This window comes from Lactuca saligna, chromosome 8 (assembly GCF_052625555.1).
Source record: "Lactuca saligna cultivar CGN05327 chromosome 8, ASM5262555v1, whole genome shotgun sequence".
Classification (NCBI taxonomy): Eukaryota; Viridiplantae; Streptophyta; class Magnoliopsida; order Asterales; family Asteraceae; genus Lactuca; species Lactuca saligna.
Window position 1 is genome coordinate 282,978,198 of NC_136424.1, and position 23,962 is coordinate 283,002,159.

General features: G+C 39.5%; 1 protein-coding gene across 1 annotated transcript in view; it reads left to right on the forward strand.

The window, feature by feature from the left end:
* The first annotated feature begins 10,525 nt into the window (after positions 1 to 10,525).
* Positions 10,526 to 23,962, forward strand: part of LOC145010699 (uncharacterized) — a 39,052-nt gene continuing 25,615 nt past the window's right edge. The window contains exon 1 of the mRNA XM_078969207.1: positions 10,526 to 10,791. Within this exon, the coding sequence (XP_078825333.1) occupies positions 10,526 to 10,791 (266 nt within the window). The remainder of the gene's footprint in view (positions 10,792 to 23,962) is intronic.

The following is a 23,962-nucleotide window of genomic DNA, read 5'->3' on the forward strand; positions in this document are numbered from 1 at the left end:
TGACCCAAAAGAGGCTGAATGCTTCTATTGCCATGAAAAAGCTCATTGGAAGCAGAACTGCCCAAAGTACCAGCAGGATGTGAAGGATGCGAAAGTCAAACCCAACCATGCAGGTATTTACACTATCATTTCTAATAACTCACCCCATTCGAAATCTTGGGTCCTTGATACCGGTTGTGGTATTCATATTTGTTGTGACTTACAGGGACTAAGAAGAAGTGAGGATGTGGAGCAAGGAAGAATGAACTTGATCATGGGGAACAGGAAAGCTTCACCTGTCACCAATATTGGAGTTTATACTTTATCGCTAAGTAGTGGGTTTAGTTTAGATTTGAATAAGTGTTGTTACTCGCCAGGAATGGCAAGAAATATTATTTCCTTTCATGCTTTGTACAAACAAGGGTTTACCTTTTCGTTTAATAATGAAGTTGGTTCTATTGATGCTTTCTTTAATAATGTTCTTTATTTTAAAGCATTACCTTGTGATGGTGTGTATGAAGCTGTATCTGTTGTAGATAACTCAGGAAATAATGTTTTGTGTATTGATTCTACTAATAATAATAACTTGGATAAAGCATCATTATGGCATTGTCGTCTTGGACATATAAGCAAGAAACGCATAGGCCAACTCCAAAAGGATGGAGTCTTGGAGTCGTTTGACCTAAAGTCAGATGATAGTTGCGAATCATGCTTACTTGGAAAAATGACAAAGTCACCCTTCACAGGCTCGTGTGAAAAAGGTGAAGGTTTGTTGGACCTTATACACACGGATGTGTGTGGACCATTCAAACATGCCACAAGGGATGCTAATCGTTATTATTTGACTTTTACTGATGATTACAGTAGATATGGATATGCCTACTTAATCAAGCATAAGTCAGAGACTTTCGAGAAGTTTAAGGAATTTAAACAGGAAGTCGAGAATCAATTGGGCAGGAAAATTAAGATGCTTCGATCCGATCGAGGTGGTGAATATCTTAGTTCAGAGTTCCTCGACTATCTAAGGGGAATGTGGGATTGTCTCACAATTGACACCTCCCAAGACACCGCAGTTGAATGGTGTGGCTGAGAGGCGTAATCGAACCTTGTTGGACATGGTTTGTTCCATGATGAGTCGAGCTTCGCTACCAATCTCATTCTGGGGGTATGCCTTAGAGACTGCCGCCCATATCCTTAATCTAGTCCCTACAAAGAAAGTTGCCAAAACTCCTCACGATATGTGGACTGGTAAAGTACCTAAACTAGACCACATCAAGATTTGGGGTTGCGAGGCTTTCGTGAGACGCGAGACTCGTGATAAGCTCGAACCCCGAAGCGAGAGGTATATTTTCGTCGGCTACCCACAGCAATCCTTTGGTTACCTCTTCTACAGACCTAGTGACAATGTGGTCTTTGTAGCAAGAAGAGGAGTCTTTCGAGAAAGAGAGTTTATAAGCCAAGGAGACAGTGGGAGGCAAATTGATCTTGAAGAAATTCAAGAGTCAAGTGGTGAAGGAACTTCAAACTCTAGCCCTCAACTTGAGGAGGAAACTCCTGTTGAGCCAATTGACGAATCTGTACCTCTGAGGCGTTCCACGAGAGTTAGGAGTGCACCTGAGCATTACTATGGATTCCATATTACTGTAGAAGGTGAGACACTTATTAGTGATGGGACACTAGTAAGTCAAGATGACCCTAACAGCTACGAGGAAGCCATGGCAGGCCCCGAGTCTGCTAAATGGAAAGAGGCTATGGATAGCGAGATACAATCCATGTATGATAATCAAGTTTGGAACTTGGTTGAGAATGTACCAGGTCGAAAGACTGTAGGGTGCAAATGGGTCTTCAAGAAGAAGACCGACATGGATGGTAAAGTACACACTTATAAGGCTAGACTGGTTGCAAAGGGCTTCTCTCAAATTCCTGGAGTGGATTATGATGAGACCTTTTCTCCGGTAGCCAAGATTAAGTCTATTCGGGTTCTGTTAGCCATAGCCGCATTTCATGACTATGAAATTTGGCAAATGGATGTCAAAACCGCTTTCCTTAATGGAAAGTTGGCTGAAGATGTTTACATGAGTCAGCTAGAGGGTTTTGTCAGCAACGAGTACCCCAATAGAGTGTGTAAGCTTGATAAATCCATTTATGGGTTAAAGCAAGCACCTCGCAGATGGAATCTTTGCTTTGATGAAAAGGTCAAGGAATTTGGCTTTTCTAGGAGTGAAGATGAATCTTGTGTGTATGTCAAGGCTAGTGGGAGTATAGTTAGCTTCTTGGTATTGTGTGTGGATGACATACTGCTCATAGCAAACGACATTCCAACCCTGCAGGAAGTAAAATCCTGGCTTGGAAAGTGTTTCGCTATGAAGGACCTTGGTGAAGCTGCCTATATTTTAGGGATAAGGATCTTGAGAGATCGGAGTAAAAGACTAATTGGACTTAGTCAAAGTACCTACTTGGATAAGGTGCTGAAGAGATTCAGCATGCAGGACTCCAAGAAAGGAGAATTGCCCATCCAGAGTAACGCCAAACTGAGTTAGACACAAAGCCCTAGTACTGAGGCTGAGATAGCACAAATGAGTCGAATACCTTATGCTTCGGCTGTAGGATCGATCATGTATGCTTTGACCTGTACTCGACCTGATGTAGCTTTTGCCCTGAGCATGGTTAGCAGGTTTCAGGGGAACCTTGGCAAGGCACACTGGACTGCGGTAAAGAATATTCTCAAGTACCTACGAAGGACTAAGGACTGGGTCCTTACCCTCGGTGAGAGTGATGACTTGAGAGTTGTAGGGTATAGTGATGCTAGCTTCCAGATTTATAAAGATAATTTCCGCTCTCAGTCGGGCTGGGTCTTTACCCTAAATGGAGGAGCAATTTCTTGGAAGAGTTCCAAGCAAGAGACAGTGGTAGATTCTACTTGTGAACCAGAGTATATTGTAGCTAGCGAGGCGGCAAAGGAGGCATTATGGGTGAGGAACTTCATTGGAGACCTTGGAGTTGTACCAACTATTAAAGAGCCAATGGAAATTTTCTGTGATAGTGAAAGTGTTGTTGCCTTAGCCAAGGAACCAAGGGATCACGGGAGATCCAGACACATCGATAGAAAATACCATTTCATCAGACATCGGATCGAAGAAGGACTCCTCGTGGAAAAGAGGGTATCATCAGATGAGAATCCGGCAGATCCCCTCACGAAGGGACTGACTCGGGTTAAGCATCTCCAGCATGCTCGGAGCATAGGGCTGAAGGATGATATTAGATTTAGTAGTTAGATAACCTCGAAATTTGTAAAGTGTAATTGACATCTGATGATGGATAAAAATGTTTTTATTTATGAGTAAAATGTTGCTATCTCATGTTGATCGTTTACTATATTTCTTTTGCATGTTTTGACTTCCAGGATAATTTTGTTTGGTATAACATATTATTCAAACCTCCACAGTCGGTCATATGTCGGAAGTAGGTATGAATCAAGACTGTCATGGTTGGTTGTAGAGGTCTTGGACAAGGCTACAGCAATCATGAGTGCTCATAAGTTCTGAGCATTGGACTCAACCCACGCTCACTGGAATCACTTCATGGAATTCTATCTCGAGTGATCGTGAGACGGTAATATCATATAAGTCTTCAAACCTAGAGATATGATTTGTTACTTACAAGTTGGTTATGCATTGATTGTACGAAAACGAATTGGTAACCCGATGTTATAAAACGTGCTCTTGTGTGTAATTCAATGAGTGGTAGAACAAACATATGAGTCGAAGTTTATCTGTTCCTTCTTGGATTAGAAGCTGATATCTGGGCCCCTCGATGATTTTGTTTTGACCTATGTACCGGGCCCGGTCAGAACTAAATTGATGTGTTCAATGAAGTTCTTTGTCAAACAAATCGGAAATCGGGAAACAAACTGTTGGACAATAAGTAAGACGTTGTTCCGTGTATTTGTCTGACTGATATCTAGAACAGAGGATTATATGATAACTTATCTTAAATGGCGTACCATCATCTTCTCAGTTCCGAGAAACCTTGTAAAGAGCTACGATTGCCGATCGGTTCCTGAAGTCATACTTGCAGTAATAGTTATTAGACTTATACAAGTGGGAGACTGTTGGATAAGGTGTCTAAGTCCATAACTATTTCTGGTATGTACTTGACCCGACCCGGCATGGTCCATTTGGGTTGCATGGCACCATGCAATTGGATAGACTAAATGAGAGAAATAACACTTGGAGATTATTAATATATTATAAGTTCTAATATATTAATAATATTATTTGATTAGTTTGATCAAGAATTAATTTAGAATTAATTATGTGATCAAAAGATAACTAATTAAATATATGGGTTGATTATGTAAATCATCCATATCTTGTATAGTGGGCTAAGAGGCTCCATGGATTGTCAAGTTGGGTTCCACCCATTGGATGCTCCATGGGAGTTACAAACCCATGGGTCATGGAAATGAAGAGTCATGACACATTAGGGTTTAACCCTAGATGTGTCAACACTATATAAGAAACATGTTCTCCACCTAAAATCGGTTACACTAAGAAACAAGAGGGCTTGGCCGATTTTTGAGAAGTGTGTGTTCTCTCATAAGTTCTTCCAAGAGCATTTGGTGTTGTGTGAAGCATTTGAGGCATCACACTTGGGGTGCTAGGATCACAAGGTTTCAAGGAACACAAACAACAACAAGGTAAGTTATTCTATCTATACTTTAAGTTAAAATTGTTCCCCATGTATGCTAGATAGGAATATAACCTTGGAATTCAACTTTGCATGATAATTAGACAAACATAGATCCAAGGTTATTAGGGTTGCATGTACACTTAGGAAGTGTTAGAATGCTCAAAACCCATCAGTTAACACATAAGGTTCTTTAACAAGCTTAATAAAACATAATCACCAATTAAAATTAATCCTAATCAAATAATCAATCCATGTTCACAAATTCATCTACCTAAACAGAAGTTATGAGTTTTTAGCTCATGATTACAGTAGAAACAAGCACAAAAACGAAATCAATTGGTAAAAACATAGTTCAAACAAGATATTAGGTAAGAGTAAACTTGATTTTGACTTGATTCTCCTTAAAATTGAATGTAGGGTTGATTCCCTTGCTTCCCACGCTCCAACAGCACCTTTAGTCGACAATTGGCCTCCAAGGGTTCATCTCCCTGCTAGGTTATCGATCTGAAAGTCCCTTTATATAGATTTTCACAAAACAGGGGCTACTTGGCGAGTCCATTGACCTACTCGGCGAGTCCATCACTTAAAACCCGTGTGCGGCAAGTCAGCGCGTCCAGAATCGCGAAACTTCTGACCAACTTGGTGAGTAATCGACCCTACTCGCCGAGTACGTTTCGAATCAGCATTTTCACAAAACACAAAAGTCGTCCAAAATTGTGTCTACTTTTCAGAACATTTTGAATCTCGTCAATCGGAGTTACGGTTCATGAGATATGGCCAAAACACTGACGAGGGGTCAAGCTGTCAAGCAACATCCTTCTTTCTTCAAAATCCAATATCCAAGCCTCCAATCGCTAGTTTCGCTTCCTTTTCCTTCCGAGCATGTCATTATTGCTGAAAAATGAAATTCTAAACTAATTAAGCACCTTTTTTTCATTAAATGAGATAAAATCAACATAAAGTATTAAGATAATGCATGAAGTTTATAACTAAATATACCCATATCAGTTCTCACCTTATGCTTGTATAAATATATGTGGATGATATCATCTTCGGATCATCGGATCAAGAAATAGTGGATGAATTTGCTAAGCTCATGACAAACAAATTTCAAATGAGCATGAATAGAGAGACTAACTTCTTTCTAGGTCTTCAAGTCAAACAAATTCAACAAGGGATATTCATTCATCAAGAGAAATACACCACTGAACTTCTGAAGAAATACTCCATGGACAACTGTTCGTCAGCAAAGGTTCCTATGGCCTTCGGATATAAGATCTCTGCTGATCAATCTGGCGAATCAGTGGATCACAAGACTTATAGAGGTATCATTGGCCCCTTAATGTATCTCACCGCAAGCCGACCGGATATTGTCTTTGCAACTGGTGTATGTGCAAGGTATCAGGCTAACCCAAACGTGACACACATGACCGCAGCCAAACAAATTCTTTGATACCTAAAAGGAAGCAAATCTCTTGGTCTATGGTACCCCATAGGAAATGACTTCAGTCTTCAAGCGTTTACTGATGCGGATCATGCCAGATGCAAACTTGATCGAAAAACTACCTCTGGTGGATGCCAATTTTTAGGAGGTAGACTTGTCAGCTGGTCCTCAAGAAAAGAAAGTTGTGTTTCATTATCTACCGCAGAAGTAGAATACGTGGCCGCAACCAGGTGATGTTCCCAAGTCCTTTGGATGAAGACACAATTGTTAGACTACGGATACAGAATGCTGCGGATACCAATCTCTTGTGACTCTGAAAGTGCCATAGCGATTTCTCATAATCCTATTAGCACTCCAAGACTAAACGTATTGAACTACGGTATCACCTTATCAAAGACCACATTCTGAAAGGTAATATTGAACTCATCTTTATCCCTAATCATGAAGAGATTGCTGATGTTTTTACAAAAGCACTTGACTCTACAAAACTCAGTGTGTTCCTACAAATGTTGGGAATGATGAATCCGGATCCTAAATATTTCTCGAATTAACAGGCACCGCAGACCCTCCTAGTCTCCATTGCGGTTCTAACTGAAAGTCATAGATAATAGATGGTTTTGGAACATTCTGTGTATCGCAGTCAATGAACGACAACCATATATTGTATCTATCTTTCATGGGTCCTTCTTGTTTGTTATTTCTAACTCTTGTACAAGTGCTCTTCTCAGTTTGTCTCACTACAGTCATCTGCAATATCAAAGAAGCCATCCGCAATGATGTGTTCATCCGCAATCACATCAATTACTTTTCAGATGATTTCTTTTTAAAAAAAAATTATGAAATAAAAATTAAAAAAATAGTGTGCTATTTAATGATCCTTCATTAAATAAAAATATTCCTTGGAGAAATTGTCACTTTCTTCTCCTTCAAACCTGGTGTCAGACCTAATTTAGGTATGATGACAAATAAAAGATTTTCCAAATCAAATCTTCTAAAATGTCTCTTCCTATTACCCAAACTGTCCCATCCGTTACAACTTCCACTTTATCCAATGGATTTTTCGCACCCTCACCGCACGTACTCATAATGTGATCTGACATTTCATTAAATGCAGTGCTCTTTTTAGATAATCCCAATTCCTAATCTTTACCCTTTTTTGAATATGTGGTCAAGATTAAAGATGCCCCGTTTACAGATAATTCTTTTCTTTTTACCCAATTTTTACCTAGGTCAAAAAAACTCACCGTTTCCCGCTTCTTCAAATCAATATAAAACCCCCTTCTTCTCCACAAAGAAACTTTTATGCTCTCAAAAAACCCTCAATCTTTCTCTGCAAATTAACAACTTCCTCTCTGCATTAATCAAGCTTTCTCAAACTCAACAATGGTGAAATCCGGCGCTTCTAAGAAACAATCGAAAGCCACTGGATCAGCGAACCCTTGTAGCTCAAATTCTCTAACGATTGCTTCATGCAATTTCAGAGCAGTGTTCGATGATCAACCCACTTACAATGCTCCAACCAAACTGATGATCAAGTTCTTGAAGAATCATCCACTTTTTGGGCCCTTTGATGCATTTACCGACGTTGTTCCACTATCCACTCTCTACAAGTGTGCTTTTTCTGCATATCGCCCAGCCGATAATCTTCAAGAAGTTCATCTCAAGCTTGTGAATGATGCCTTGGTCATCTTGACCAAAGAAAAGTTCCTCTCAGCAGTTAATCTTCTGATTCATCCATCTGTGAAGTTCTTTAGTCCATCAATGGCGGATGTCACCACCGCACTCTACCAAATGAGCTATCAGAAGAAGATCAAAGGTATTGGCGAGTTCAAGAAGAACCAGCTACCTGCGGTATGGCAGTTTGTCTGTTACTTTATTATCCGCAGTCTGTCCAGCAAAACCGGAGGCACAGACAACATGGGTTTAAAACTTCTAGAACTGTTTTGGAGCATCTTCACTGGCCGAGATGTGAATTATGGTTAAATTCTATGGGATGATTTTCTCCAGTATATTCCTAAGGAGAACCCGAAGTAGAACCCATCTGAGCTTACTTTTGCTAGATTCTGGTCTTTGTGCATATCAGACTTGCATACGAATGTCAAGATTGACATGGGTGATGACATCAATTTTCGTCACCGAAGACTTGAAAAGGTACAACCCTTCCTCAGATCAAACTATTTTTGGTCCCATCCATCGAATCCCTACCCACATTCTCACTTCACTTGGTCTAGAGACTGTTGATGTCTCAGATCATATAGAGGCTACAAAAGGTATTGACCCATACCTTCCTACCCCGCCTCTTCTATCCGCAACCATAAACCCTAAAAGTACCATAGTCCCTTCATCAACCACCCTTTCTAACCTCTCTCAGAGACGTAAACATAAGGTTTCATCTCTTCATGGTCCTCGCACCGCAAAGAAATCTAGCACTCCCAAAAAGGATGCTCCCAAACCATCCAAACCATCAAAGAATAGAAAATCACCACCAGTTCTCATAAGAACTGAACCGAGTCACCATGACTCCGGTAGTGATTCTGTTGAAGATGACCAACCCATCTCAGTCCTTAAGAAAAGGAAAACTGATTCCTCTAGCCAAATGCATGACCGGACTGATACCTCAGCCTCTCAACAGGCTCCGGTAGTCCTTGGGGTGCCTGCACACCCACTTGATGACAGCATCTGTTTCCTCTAAGAATCAGAAAGTGAATCTGAATCACAACAAAGAGGAGACTCCCCCCCCCCCCCCAGTACATTGCCAAAGGGATAATACTGGTGATTGCCCTAACGCCTCCAAGGCTTCCCGACTGCATGTTTTTTCATATGAGGAGTTGAACTCCATCCTCTTGAATGTAACCAAGACACTTTAAACACAGTCCCATCTGCAAGGCACTTCTTCTGCATTTTCCAGAACTGAGCCGAGGCCAAACTTGACCACGGGTCAAGGAGACCAAGGAAGCTCAGGAAATCCTACTCTGCTTACATCACATTCATGTGGTTTAGGCACGATGAGCAAAAATGTGCAAGGATCCGTGAACCCAAGGGACATCTTGGTGTGTTTTTTAGGAATTGACGGAGATGACTCTAATGATTCTTGGAGCCAATATCAACCCTCTGATGAGGCCAAAGCCAAGAAATATGCTGCTTTTCGTAGGGCATTTCAAGCTCGCAAGGATCAGTAGATCAAGAAATTCAAGTTGTGGATAAGTATTGGGCAGATGCAATCAATAATGCCAATATTGTAACCACTATCCTTAAGGTTCAAGATTGGATGTCCACAATGGCAGCCAAAATTCAACAAGCTCAACAAACTACTGCTGATCAACAGGTTCATCAAGCTCCCCCTTCTCAAACTGTTTCAGGTTCTCAGGATGAAGAACCTGAAATTGAAGTTAGCTCTGCTCTAATTTTTGGTTTTGATGATGATGAACCACAAGAGGTAAACAAACCCTCTCCCTCATATGATGACCTGATGATGTTCGATGAAGACGAAGAATCCAGTGGATCTCATCACTCCACAACTAAGCCTAAAGATAAGAAGAAGAAGAAGAAGAAGAAGAAGAAGAAGAAGAAGAAGAAGAAGAAGAAGAAGAAGAAGAAAAAGTCCGTAGTCACAAGAAAAGAATTCCTAAGTCTTTAAGCTAAATTCGATCAAATTTTATCTACAGTCAAACCAAATCAACCTCAACCTGAAGACAACCCATGACAGCAGTCCTTGATGGAAAGACTTGAAAGATTGGAAGCAAGGGAGAGATTGGCTGCGAAGCATATCTCTCTAAAGGTTGAAATGGGGATCAGGTCACTTGACAACAATCGTCAAGCTGATCATAAGGAATTCATGGCTACTGCGGAACGCCTCATATCTGAGGTTACTGCAATCAAAACAGATCTCCAAGCCGCGGTTGCAAATCAAGCTTCATAGTCTGAGAAGCTGATTGCTGAAACTCATATTGCTTATGAGTCAGCAATCTTCGTTCTCCAAACCACCATCAATAGACTGCAACATTCTCTCTCCAACAACTTCCATGGTGCAGCGATTCTTCAGCTTACAAAAGAGATTCACAGAATACTCTTCAATTCCTCCATCCCCAATAACCTTCAACTAGCAGAAGAGCTCAAAGCTCAATTCAAAACTGTATTTGACAAGGTTGATGGCCTTCCTCAATGGCTTGAGGAGGCTCCGAGTTTGGACTCCTCAAGAGGGGAGAGTGAAGAAGTACACAAAGTTCATCACTCTGAACAATCTCAGCAACATCATCAAACTCCTCCAATCTCCACTGAAAAATTCCCATACCGCAACCATCACCGCAACACCAAACACACCTCTCACCATATCCATATCACAGCTCCCCTCTCCATATCACTCCTAAAAATCCAGAAACTCCCCCCCACTTCATAAATCTGGAGGAGTATATGTCGTCTCTAAGCTCAAACGATTCTCCTACATCTGCTCAGAGAAAACGAGAGTGGAGGGCAACCAAGCTAGCCGAAGAAGTATGGAGACTCTGCGGTTTTGATACGGTTATGGATGAATCCTTGATAAATTCTTGGATCAATCCTCACCGAAGACTTCTTGATGATGACTATGTCCCTCATCATACCTATGTGGAACCCCCTCCAGACAGATACTGGGATGTCCCAATCTCAGCGAATGCCAGACACTTCACTCTATTTGAGCAGTTCGACCACAGCTTTCCGAACAAAAAAAAAGACTTCCTATGGAATTCGAGAGACTTAGCCAATTTTATGCTAAGCATGCCTCTCCAGTAGAACACATATGGTCTAACGATAGACCATCCGCAGCTCAAGAGGAATACTGGCAACGTCAAATATTTCATTCCTATGACTGCCATGCATCGTCTCACCAGAAAACAACTTGAGATCTGCCGCAACGAAGTTGAAAAATCCAAGCATACAACCGCAGAAGTCAAGTTTGAAATACTGAGAAAAATCAACTGGTTAGAGAACGTCAGGAAATTTTGGTGGATACTGATCAAGTTCCTTAAACTTGATTACTGATTCAAGTTAAAGAGGTCACTTAGGGGGAATCGTTGAATCAAAAAAGTGACCCTCTTGAACTTTGCCACCACAGCGTCCAAGCCACCACAATCAAGCAACATCTTCAAATTATGATATCCGAAGTCATCATGCACCGCAGTCTGTATCATTACTTAGTTTACTTTGTCTTTTCTATAATACACTCTATTGTCCAGTATGCCTTGCATGGCTACTCTTAGAGTTGTAAACTTCTCTATAAATAGAGATCTTTGTTTATGTATTCAGTACCTTAACCAATGTGTGAATCTCTTATCAACTTCTAATACACATCTTCTTGTTCTCATTCTCTCTTACTTAAGCTTCTTCCATAATTATCTCTCCTCATAGAGAAAATCACTTGTGACTTAATCACAAAGCTAGATCTCACTTACTAACTTGGTTTGAATGCATTCCATGTTATGAATCTGCTTTTGTGTATACTTGATATAACAATTGTTGTTATTTACGTTTCTTTACATTTCCGCATCTAACTCACTAACTTCTAATTCTTAATATTATTGTTGAGCTAACAGATCCTTAGAGATTAACAATTCCACTATTTACTCGTTCTAATATTTTGTTCAAGTGTGTCTCAAAGTTTCTCTTAACACTATCCCTCCCCGAAGGAACAGAAGATTTCGTGGTTTACTGCGATGCATCAAAACAAGGGCTTGGTTGTGTTTTGATGCAACGAGGTAAGGTCATCGCGTACACCTCGAGACAACTAAAGACACACGAAGTCAACTACACCACACATGACCTCGAACTACGAGCGGTTGTGTTCGCCTTAAAGATCTGGAGACACTACCTATACGGTACGAAGAGCACGATATACACCGACCATAAAAGCCTCCAGCACATACTCAACCAGAAGGAGCTCAATATGAGACAACGACGGTGGGTCGAGCTACTCAATGACTACGAATGCGAAATTCGTTATCATCTGGGTAAAGCCAATGTAGTAGCAGACACCCTAATCCAGAAAGAATATTCTGGACGAAGGGTCAAGTCATTAACAATGACTATCATTTTGCATCTATCCGCACAGATTAAGGAGGCTCAGCTCGAAGCCATGAAACCTGAGAATGTGGCGGGAGAATCCCTACGAGGAATGGATAAGAACTTGGAAGTCAAGGGTGAAGGAGCTTTATATCTCATGGACCGAATCTGGACACCGCGACACAGTGGCTTCATAGACTTGGTCATGAAGGAAGCCCACAACACTCGATACTCCATTCACCCAGGTTCAGATAAGATGTATCTGTATCTTAAAAAGTCATATTGGTGGCCTAACATGAAAGCAGATATTGCTACCTTCGTGAGTAAATGCCTTACTTGCGCCAAGGTCAAGGTTGCATACCAGAAACCGCCAGGCCTACTAAACAACCAGAGATACCTGAATGGAAGTGGAAGCGGATCACTATGGACTTCATAACCAAGCTACCCAAGACAAAGGGTGGGCTTGATACCATATGGGTCATCGTCGACCGATTTACCAAGTCTGCACACTTCCTGCCCATCAAGGAAATAGACAAGATGGAGAAACTCACAAGAACATACATTAGGGAGATCGTACGGCTGCATGGTGTTCCTATATCTATTATCTTCGATAGAGATAGTAGGTTCACTTCGAGATTCTGGCAGTCACTACAAAGCTCCTTAGGAACGAGGTTGTACATGAGTACAACTTACCATCTGCAAACCAACAGTGTGACAACCCTATATTTTTTCAAAAGCAGTGTAACGCTCAAAAGTCAAATACAACGAAAACTATTTGGAATCAACTAAATTAACCTCAAAAATAAAGTGTTCAAATATCGAAGATGGGATGCGTCAAATATTAGATATCGTGCCAAAGTTTCCAAAAACATAAAGAACGTTCAAAATCGGGTTATATTGAAGAAATTATAAACACTCGTATATTTTTGATACACCGTTAAAACGCTATTTAACGTAAAAAGTGAAATTTCAATAAACTACATTTTAGCCTTAAGTATCTAAACAAAAGATGTAGGGTTCGTTATACTATAAACATACATAAAAAGATCGCCCAAATTGGACCTCGTATGAAGAAGTTACGAATTTTCTAAGTTTCGTAACAGTAGTAGAGGGCTAAAAAACTCGAATTGAAGATCAAGTGTTATTTAGCTATCGCCACCTAAACGAAAGTTGAAGGCCTCCACAATAGGAGTAAAATGATAAAAAGACAAACGAAAACCAACGTCGAATAAAGAAACTATAAATTTTTAACGGACTTTAGCAGTCCTGGCCTATTAAAAACATATCATTAAAAATGAAGTCAAAACCAACCGACAGAGTCTAAATGAAAGTTGTAGAGCATAATCTCACCTACGTGTGGATATAAAGAACGCGAAAAACGGAGCCTGTACGCGAAAGTTACGGAATTTAGAAGATGAGAGACTGGATTACGCCCAGCGTAATCCAAGATTACGCCCAGCGTACTAGGCCCAGTGTCAAGTCCCATCTGCTCGAGTGCTCTACGCTAGCTAGATCGGAGTCGTAAGACATGACGCATTTTTACGCCCAGCGTAACCGAAGTACGCCCCGTGTAACGCGTACACCCAGCGTACTCCGGTGGTACACCCCGCGTACGCGGTCATCCAGCACTATAAATAGAGGGTTTGAGCTACGGGTTTTGACACATATCCCTCATATCCTCTCTCACTTTTACACACCCTAGAGCTCCAGAGACCATCCCGACACTCTCGGTTTCCATACTCGAGCCCCCGACGAAGGCTCTACGTTACCGAGATCCCCGAAGAGCTCGAAGACGCAGCTTTCCGCGGTTGAAGTTCTGCTCGACTCTAGCCCCACTCTCCCTCCAACCTGAACAAGTGAGTTCATACCCCTACCTTTCAATTCTTTTCATGTTTTAGGGGGGAATACAAGTACATTACAAGTCAAAGTATCATTTTATAAACATAAATGTAATATCTATCTTATAGAATATCGATACAAACATCTTTATGTATAAAGGGCTAGTACATCACCAAATTATTTTCACCAGATAGAACATACTTTCTGAAAAACTATAATGGGTATAGTTAGTAGGTTAATCGTACATTTTACATATACATCTTGAAAAACGAAATACTTTCAAAAGAAGTAAAGTCAGTCTTCTTGTAAATCTATTTATACTAAGCAATGTGAGATATTCAAACTTCAACATACTCTTATGTATGCATTTCAAGCCCTGTATTATATACTATAATCTCTTGGAGGGAGAGTGTGATACTTGTGTATAGATCTATACGGGATTGACAACCCTGCACCTAAACTGTTAGCTACACTTAGACCGGCAGGTCTGGGGTGACAAATGTCATAACACTACAACACCTGAAGAATGTTGTTACAGGCAGTCAGTGTCAATAGCATGGTTATAAAACTCACATGAAAGTATAAAAACAAGCTTGATTTACGAGATTCATATATGCATTCAGTTTTCTACATTATTTTGAGCACAAAGATTATCTTTATCATTCAAGAACGAAAAATACTAACGCACTCCAACTTTGAGAACTTATCAAACTATTTATAGAAAATATTGGATTTTCCAAAAACTTCGTTCATTGATTTGCTACCAAAAGGACATACTTTTTCAATACAAAACACTCATGAACTCACCAACTTAATTGTTGACACTTTTTCGAAACCACTTGTATTTCTCAGGGAATCAGTAATACAGGTAACCACCAGCTTTTGAAGAAGGAACGCTAAGGACGTTTATTATTAAACATTTACATCATCATATTGTAATATTCTTTTGGAAATATGTATAACGCAACAATATACATTTTTATTATATATATGATGGTTGTGTACTTTCTTTACGATATTCAATTGTTATGGTACTACGTGAAGTCATCCACCCCCGAATGTTTCCGCCATTCTGTTTTGGGGGTGTGACAAACAGACAAAGTGAGAGAACTATCCAGACCTTAGAAGATATGCTATGAGCCTGTGTGATCGACTTTGGTAAAGCATGGGATACCCACTTACCCCTTGTCGAGTTTTCCTACAACAACAGTTATCACACGAGCATTAAGGCTGCTCCAGTCGAAGCCCTCTACGGCTGAAAGTGCAGGTCCCCTCTGTGCTGGGCTGAGGTGGGTGACACTCAGTTAGCTAAAGGACGAGTTCCTGACAGCGTTCTCATGGGTCCAGAGATCATTCGAGAAACGACCTAGAAAATTGTTCAGATTCGTGAACGATTGAAAGCCGCTAGAGACCGATAGAAAATCTACGCAGACAAACGGAGAAAACCCTTGGAGTTCCAGGTGGGAGACCGGGTCCTTTTGAAAGTCTCACCCTGGAAAGGCATGATACGCTTTGGAAAGCGCATAAAGCTAAATCCAACATACATAGGACCATTCGAGATTCTTGCTAGAATCGGCCCCGTAGCTTACAAACTCAATCTACCCCGCGAACTCAGTAACATACATCCTACCTTCCACATCTCGAACCTGAAAAAGTGCCTATCCGACGAGACTCTCGTAATTCCACTCGACGAGATTGAGATAACGGGAGCCTTAACTCCGTAGAAGAAACTGTGGATATTATGGACCGAGAGGTCAAACGAACAAAGCAAAGCTGCATCCCAATTGTTAAGGTTCACCGGAACGCCAAGCGAGGACCGGAGTTCACTTGGGAACGCGAGGATCAAATGAGACTTAAATATCCTCATCTTTTTGCTTAGTATTAAGAATAACTTAGTTGCTTGAACTCTAATTTCGAGACGAAATTCCTTCTAACGGAGGTATGATGTGACAACCCGAAATTTTCATTTGTATAATTTCCACAGTCAAACACTTCAAATATTAGTCAAAAACATTTCAATACATTTTTGGCTGGATTTAAGTCCGTTTGGTGTTTTATTCTAGTTTATTTTATTTTTCATCAAACGATAAAAAAATAAGGAAGTGACGTTATTAGTTAAGTGCAACGAGTAAAACAACCCGACAACTTAGCAAGATGTTTACATCCAAACAGGGGTTTTTGGGCCGTAAACACCCTCTTCCCCAAGACTCATGCATATAGCATGAGTTTACACTCTTTTCCTCATTTTTTACACGTCCCACTCAAGAACACCAAACTTTTCTCTCAACTATCATAAGTTCATTCTTTCAAATCCACCATAAATGTAGGTTTTCTTCCCTAAATTCGTTCATACAACACTAAATATAGTGTTTATACATCATTTCATCATTGGATTTTTGATTTTTACATAGATATTTAATCAATCTTCAAGCACCAAGAACACACTAGTGTTTTTGGGTCCGAAAACACTCTTGCAAGCTTCCTATAAGTAAGTATACCTTCCCTAACTAGTTATTTGCTTAGTGTGATTGTAATCCATTGGAGAAATCACCAAAAACCTCCAACAACATGGGTTTACGGTTTGGGGACCTCCCAAAACCGTCAACACCCCTAAACGGGGTTTTGATGCCCCAAACTCCTTCCAATGCTTGACTAATGAACTAGGAACTTGCATGAATGACCTAGAAACACCCAAATCACAAAATGGTTGGAGTAACCATGCGTTTACGGCCGTAAACTCATGGGTTTACGGTAGTAAACTCCCAAAAATGGTCCAAGGACCGTAAACTCCATAAAGTGTGCCATTTCGAGCCCTAACCACTTCCTAAGCCTTTGATTTAACCCTAGGACCTTCTTTTGTGAAGCATAAGACCTTGAAACACACAAACACACCATTCCCATGCGTTTATGGTCATAAACTCATGGGGAAATGGTTCAAAAACCGTAAACACCCCTTAGGGCTTCCATTTGAGGAGTAAACTCCAATGTGAGGCCATATCCTCCGTAGATGCAACCCGTAGCACTCCTAGCACTTGAAGCAAAGTGTTTTCATGCATTAGAGTGTCTTTACTTACTAAATTAGTGATTAAATAAATAATTGGATACAATTATGTATCACTATATGTTACATAGGATCCGGGTGTGTGTTCAAGTCCTCACTTGTCACACCCCAAAACCTGAACGGCGGAATCGTTCGGGGGTAGAGGGGGCCATGTATAATATCACAACAATACAAAGTAGTAAATAAACAACAACATCATCCATTGCATTAATAATATAATCTCATACAAGTGTGTTTTTTCAAGTTATATAGACACCAAAAAGTACATCAAAATAAAAATAGGAGTCTTGAACAAGCTCCATCTTCTCAAAAACCTTGCACCGGTACCTGTCTACTGGTGACCTGAGAATACAAGTTATTTTGAAAGCGAGTATCAGCTTTAAAGCTGGTGAGATCATAAGTATATTAGTGTCTGTGTTTGTATGAAAGCATTTGTAAGATGTTCATAAGATGTAATGTATAAGTGTTGTAAAGTTTGTATTTGTTTGAACTATCCTAGAAAACCCTATGTTTCCTACTAAGAGTAGCCTTCTACCAAGGCATCTAGTAACTGTCTGTGTCTCTTGTAAGAGTGTGTATTTTCCCAACTCCGACTACCATTATCTAAAAATATAGTTTTTACATTACCGTGCATCGTGTGAATGTTCACGAAGTGAATGTAATAGGAAAAATATTATAGTATTGTAGTGTTGTATTAAGTAACTACTACTGTACTAACTACCTTAAACCAATTGTTATTTAAAGTACCATGTGATCAGCCTATACCCTGCTACCAACTCAATAGTAAAACGACGATGTAAGACGCCATAAGAAATGACAATTGGCACCCGTAGACTTGCAAGTCCCACTGTAGCGAGCAACAAGGTGTAGGATAGTCAATCTAGTATAGATCTATACCGTAAACTCATACGCTCCCTAATTAAGGAGATTCTGGATACAAAAACGGTCATGGCAGTTAGTGTCATGACTCATTTAATGGCTCACATAACTGAATGTAAAGTATATGTAATGTATGTACTAGCTGTATTGTGTTTTCTTTCTCTGTCTAGTCTGTATGTTTGTTTCTCATCACTATGTATTATGTTTCTTTCTCATCACTATGTATTATGTTTGTTTCTCATCACTATGTATTATGTTTGTTTCTCATCATTATGTATTATGTTTGTTTCTCATCACTATAAGTTATGACTCATGTATGAACTGACTCTTTGTATGATTCATTGTTCTAGTATTAGTATTAGTAAAACCCTAAACTACGCTTATTGTAGTTTACTAGTAATATAACTTGTACGTATGAACATGGGAGTATACCCTTGCTACCCAAGGATATTGAATTAACTGGAAGAACCCTTATGTCTATATACGTATACATAAGATATAACTAATATTTAGATGACCTTCGGATGGATAACCGATGCCCTACAACCACATCCCAACGTAGGAAAGGAGATAAAGCGAGCTGGCCTTCCTAAGCCCTTTAAACATTGCTTATATAACTATACATACATAGGCATGCATTTGATAATAAGTATAAAAGATTTTAAGTAAAAGTATTTGATAAGTAAAAGAGTTTGTAAAACAATTTGAAGCAAAACAGTTTGAACAGTAAGAAAACCACTGGTTTTGTAGTTATTAATCGCATGTGATTGATGTAATAACTATAAGTATTTAACTTGTATTCCCCCCCCCCCCCCTATAAAATAATTTAAAAACATTTAAATCATTGATTAAGGGGTATGAACTCACCTGTAGTGAGTGGTATGGATGAACTGAAGATGTAGGATTGTTAGGTGTCAAGTGAAGTCTTGAACACACTCTATGATCCTAGTTAACATATAATATCACATATATGTATCTGATTAGTGTTTAAACAACTAATAAACAAAGTTAAGACACCCTAGGACATGCTAAACACCTTTTACAAGTGTTATAAGGCCCAAGGGTTGCATCTAAGTGTTGTAGGGAAAGGCTAGTGTGTTTGGGGTTCAAGGAAAACTCCATTAGGGAGTTTACGGGTTTGTGGTTATTGCCAAAAGAGTTTACAGTCGTAAACCCTTGGGTTTACAGTTGTAAGCTCATCCACTTGATGACCATATGATGTTTGAAGCCTTAAGAGTCCCTAGAAGCTTTTCTACTTAATGTTTGTGACTAAGGAAGGAACTAGGGCACCCTTTCACTCCTAATTGGAGTTTATGGTCCCTAAACCATTTTCCTTTGGGTTTACTACTGTAAACCCATAAGGTTTATGGTATTTGGGGGTTTTCAAGTCCTTAGCTCATCAAGGTAATTGTCAAGGTTAGATTCTAGGCATAAGGAATAAACATGGGACATTTATACAACCTTTGGGGTGTTTACGGTTTTGGGAGATCCCCAAACCATAAACACATATAAATGAGTGTTTTCTTGTGCTTTTCATGTGATAAACACTTCAAGGAAGGATCTAGACTTGTTATAAAGGCTTGTGATGGACTAAAGCACCCTAAGGCACCTTAACTTGGTGTTTATGGTTCAAGAACTTCTTGAACCGTGAACACCTAGTTCTTGGTGTTCTTGGGTGATTTCCTTGATATTAAGATGTATATAAAGCTTTAAAAGACTCTAGGATAGAAGTACTTACTATGTGGAAGCTTGAAATGAGCAAAAAGTCCAAGAACACTAGTGTGTGTTCTTGGTGTTCTTGGTGAAAAGGAAGAATCAACATTTTTGGAATTATTTCACGGTTAGAAGTGTGTTAAAACACTAGATCAAAACATATAATCACTTAAGGAAGCTAGAAACACTTACTAGATTGAAGATCTTGAAATACTTTTTGGATGATACTTGAGAAAGAATGGATTTTGTATCTTGAGTTTTTGGAAAAATGAAAATAATGACAAGTTCTCATATATATACTCTCAGATTTAGGGTTTTTGTCAGAAAATATTTTATTCAGGAAGTAAACTCTAATTTCTTAGAGTTTTGGAATAACAGTGTTGAACAATAACCCTAATGCATCCTCTCTCCTGATATCTCTAAAGTGTGAAATCCTGAAATACTCAAACTTATTCTAAAAAGGCTGAAAATTGACAGCAACTGTTCTGAATTCTATTGACTTGATATGTTTGTACAAAATAGAAATTTTGGGTTGTCACATCACTTGACACCTAGCATCCTACTTGGCACTTACATCAATCTGATCGCTATAGGTGAGTTCATACCCCCTAAATCAACCTTTCTAAATGATTTTAAATGCTTTTATGGGGGGATACAAGTTGAACCAAACAAGTTTTAGTATTAATTTCATGTGATTTATAACTTGTTACCAAAAGGATTTTCTATACTTTCAAACTACCTTGCCAACAAAATTCTTTTAAACGTTTATCAAACTCATTTTCATGTTTAATTGTTCTAAAACTATTTCCAATGCTTTCAAACATATTTTTGTTTCCAAATCATATCTACATCAATATATTTATATAAGTAAGGATTGAAGGACTTAGAACGGATAGCTCACCTTATTTCCTGTTCTTGTTTGATTATGGACTTAGGGTATTCTGTTATCTATCCAACTGTCGTTGAATTCTTAGTTATATATCATATATATTTGTGTTGGATATAAAAGTCTTCACTTCATTTCAACACCTTTGTGTAACAAAGGCATTCAACTAACATCTCCATTTAACTATAATAGGTATAGCTAAGGATTACCACCCATTACTATTGTTAGTATGATACTCACTATAGTTAGTATAGTTATGAGACTATACATGCTAAATACTATACCAAGAGAACCCTATATACTATATGAATAGAATGCTAAATACTATACGAAGAGAACCCTATACACTATACGAGGAGAATACTATATACTATACAAGAGAACACTCAATACATTACACTAAGAAGTACATTACACCCTAATACGAGAGAATATACTAAAATAGAATGTGATACACTACTTCTCGATACGACACTTCACTATGTGATTACCGTGTAACCAGAGCCTCCTGGATGGAGAGCAAACCCTATGTGTATAGATCTATATAGGACGGACACTCCCACATCCTGACTGTTTGCTATAGCCCGAGCTGACTAGGGCTAGGGGTGATAAAATGCCACTACACTACGTATAACCTGGAGGGTCATCTGTTATTTGATTGTTACTCAGCATGGTTACAAACGAGTTCACATTTAGACCCCTAATTAACTCATTAAGAATTAAAGGTAAAACAGACTCCCCGAGGTGTATTATACATTTAATACCACTTGGAGTTTGCATCTCTATTACATTCAACCGGCAGTGACACTGCTAGGGTAAAACACTATTTTCCCAATTACTTTATATGAATGAAATTTAAAACTATATTTTCACACTGATAGCTTCACTGGGAAAACTTTTATACTTTCAAAGAATCAAACTTACAAATAACCGAGTCTTGGTAGAAGACTACTTTTGCTGGAAAATATAGGATTTTCTAGGGATCATACTATTTTCAAACCCTGATAACAGTTATTATATTACTTGATTTTAAACACTTTCATACAAGCAATGACACTAAATACTTATGAACTCACCATCTTTATGTTGATACTCATTTTCAAAATAACTTGTGTTCTCAAGTCATCAGTAGACAGGTACAAATGCAACTTTTGAGAAGATGGAGCACATATAAGACTCATCTTTTATTTTGATTATACTTTTGGTGTCTAACAAACTGTACAGAACACGCTTGTATTTCAATTATTATAATGCAATGGATGTTGTTGCTTGTCTTTACTATTATGCATTGCTATGATACTGTACATGACGTCCTCCACTCCAGAACGTATTCCTCCGTCCTCAGTTTTGGGGTGTGTCAGATAACCACCTCATAGCCGTAATCGCATCCTGTGTACCATCAAACATCGGGGGCTTCATATTATCGAAGTCCCGGTACTGGAAAGCCCTATCGGATCCTACCAACCCCTGCCACAGTTACAGCCGATGTGGCTGCAGCGGCAGTTGTCTCTGCTAGAGCTGCATATCGCTCATCAAAGTACTGAACCATCGCGGTCTTAATCGACCCAAACATCTCTGGCAGTTGCGCTCGAAACACAGCAGCAATCTCGTCATGCATAATCTCTCGGATCCTGGCATCCAACTCCTCGGTCCCTATATGTACCACGGGCTCAGGTGCTACCGGCACCTTCAACCCTCTGTCTCCCGAACCCGATCCTGATCCGGATCCAGAAGCAACACATCTCGTCACCACCATACTGAAATATATATACAAGTCATCAGATAAATAACATAATGTCGGGAGACTGAAACCCACAAACCCTAGGGGTTATGATTTCCTTGCTACGCATATGGGTCCTGTACTTTCAGTAGTACGGGCCCATACTACCTTCCACACCTACCCATATTTGTCTCAAGTATCACCACAACGCCCTAGCAATATCATCAACATAGGAAATGTGCTCAACCATCACTTCTAGGGGAATACCAAATATATCGCATCTAGTCTTACCACTTATCACGACTCACACATCCATGAAACTTCCATCATCCCCTACAGCGCCAGTGCACGCTAGTTGCACATAACGCTGGACCCAATAGACTTTCAAATATCCAATCCTACCCGAAGGCCGAATCAACATTCTCATGCTATAAGGTCTTTATTATGCACAATTGTGATGCATACACTAAACACCTACAGTTATGATGTCAATTTCACGTACAAGAAACCCTAGTCTAATAAGCATCATGCAATCAGGCAAATCTATCATGCGATTCCTGAAGATCCCTAGCCTACACTAGCATGATGTTCTAACGTATCAGAATATCAAATAACTGCATGGTATTTTGGGGTTTACTTACAGGCTCCGACTGATCGTACCCTCTGCATCCTCCATCCTTTATTTAGAAAACCATTTTAAAACTTACTTTCCGAAAATCTCCTTGATTTGAGTCTGGATTCACACGAGTGTTCCTCCAATTCACTCAAACCAAGGCTCTGATACCAACTTGTAACATCCATAAATTTTACGCCAGTTTTAATTTTTTCAATCATAAATAAAATCAAACAAAGTTTATTTACAAAAATGTTTTCAAATCAATATCCATCAGAGTGTCCTAAAATCATAACATAAGGATGAGGAGTGGTACGGTCACACCTTCGCCTTGCCATGATCTCCTGAAGTACTTGAAACAATAAACTGAAAACTATAAGCCCGAGGGCTTAGTAAGCTACCCCCAAAATACCAAAACCACAATAACAATACCATATCATTAATAATCAATCAATCAACATGCGTACTGGGCCATCGGCCTAATTAGACCGCACTACAGGGCCTACAGTCTATATGGATCTATCGCGAGCCTTCGGCATGACTGGTCTGCCATGTGAGCCTACAGTCTCCCCAGACCGCTCATAGGGTATGCTGGCCTTCAGCACAAAGCAGGATCACCGCAACCCAACCAATCAAGCGAATAACCACGTGCGCATAACTATCATATATTGGCATATGAAAACATCAAACATATATATCTCACTGATCATCAATCGTAGAATTCTCCTGTAACTAGAGTACCGACCTAGCAGGTCACTAACATACCAATCCCTACGGATCATAAAATCATAACATACTGTCTACCCTGATTCCGATCTAATAGATCATAATCACATGTAGCATACCATAACAATAACAATTAAAGGGCCGACCTTGGTGCCGTAGACCCTATCGATACATTGAGGATAACTCACTTCATAGATGTCTACTCGGAAGGTAAACTCCAACTCATGGATCACTTGACACCGTCTCCACCACCTATTATCATAGTACAATATACTCATAAGTCCTTAACCTTATAAGGTACTCCATAACCCACTAGTCAATCCCTGATCAAAGTCAAAGCCCTCAGTCAAGGTTAACAGTCCACGTTGACCCCAACT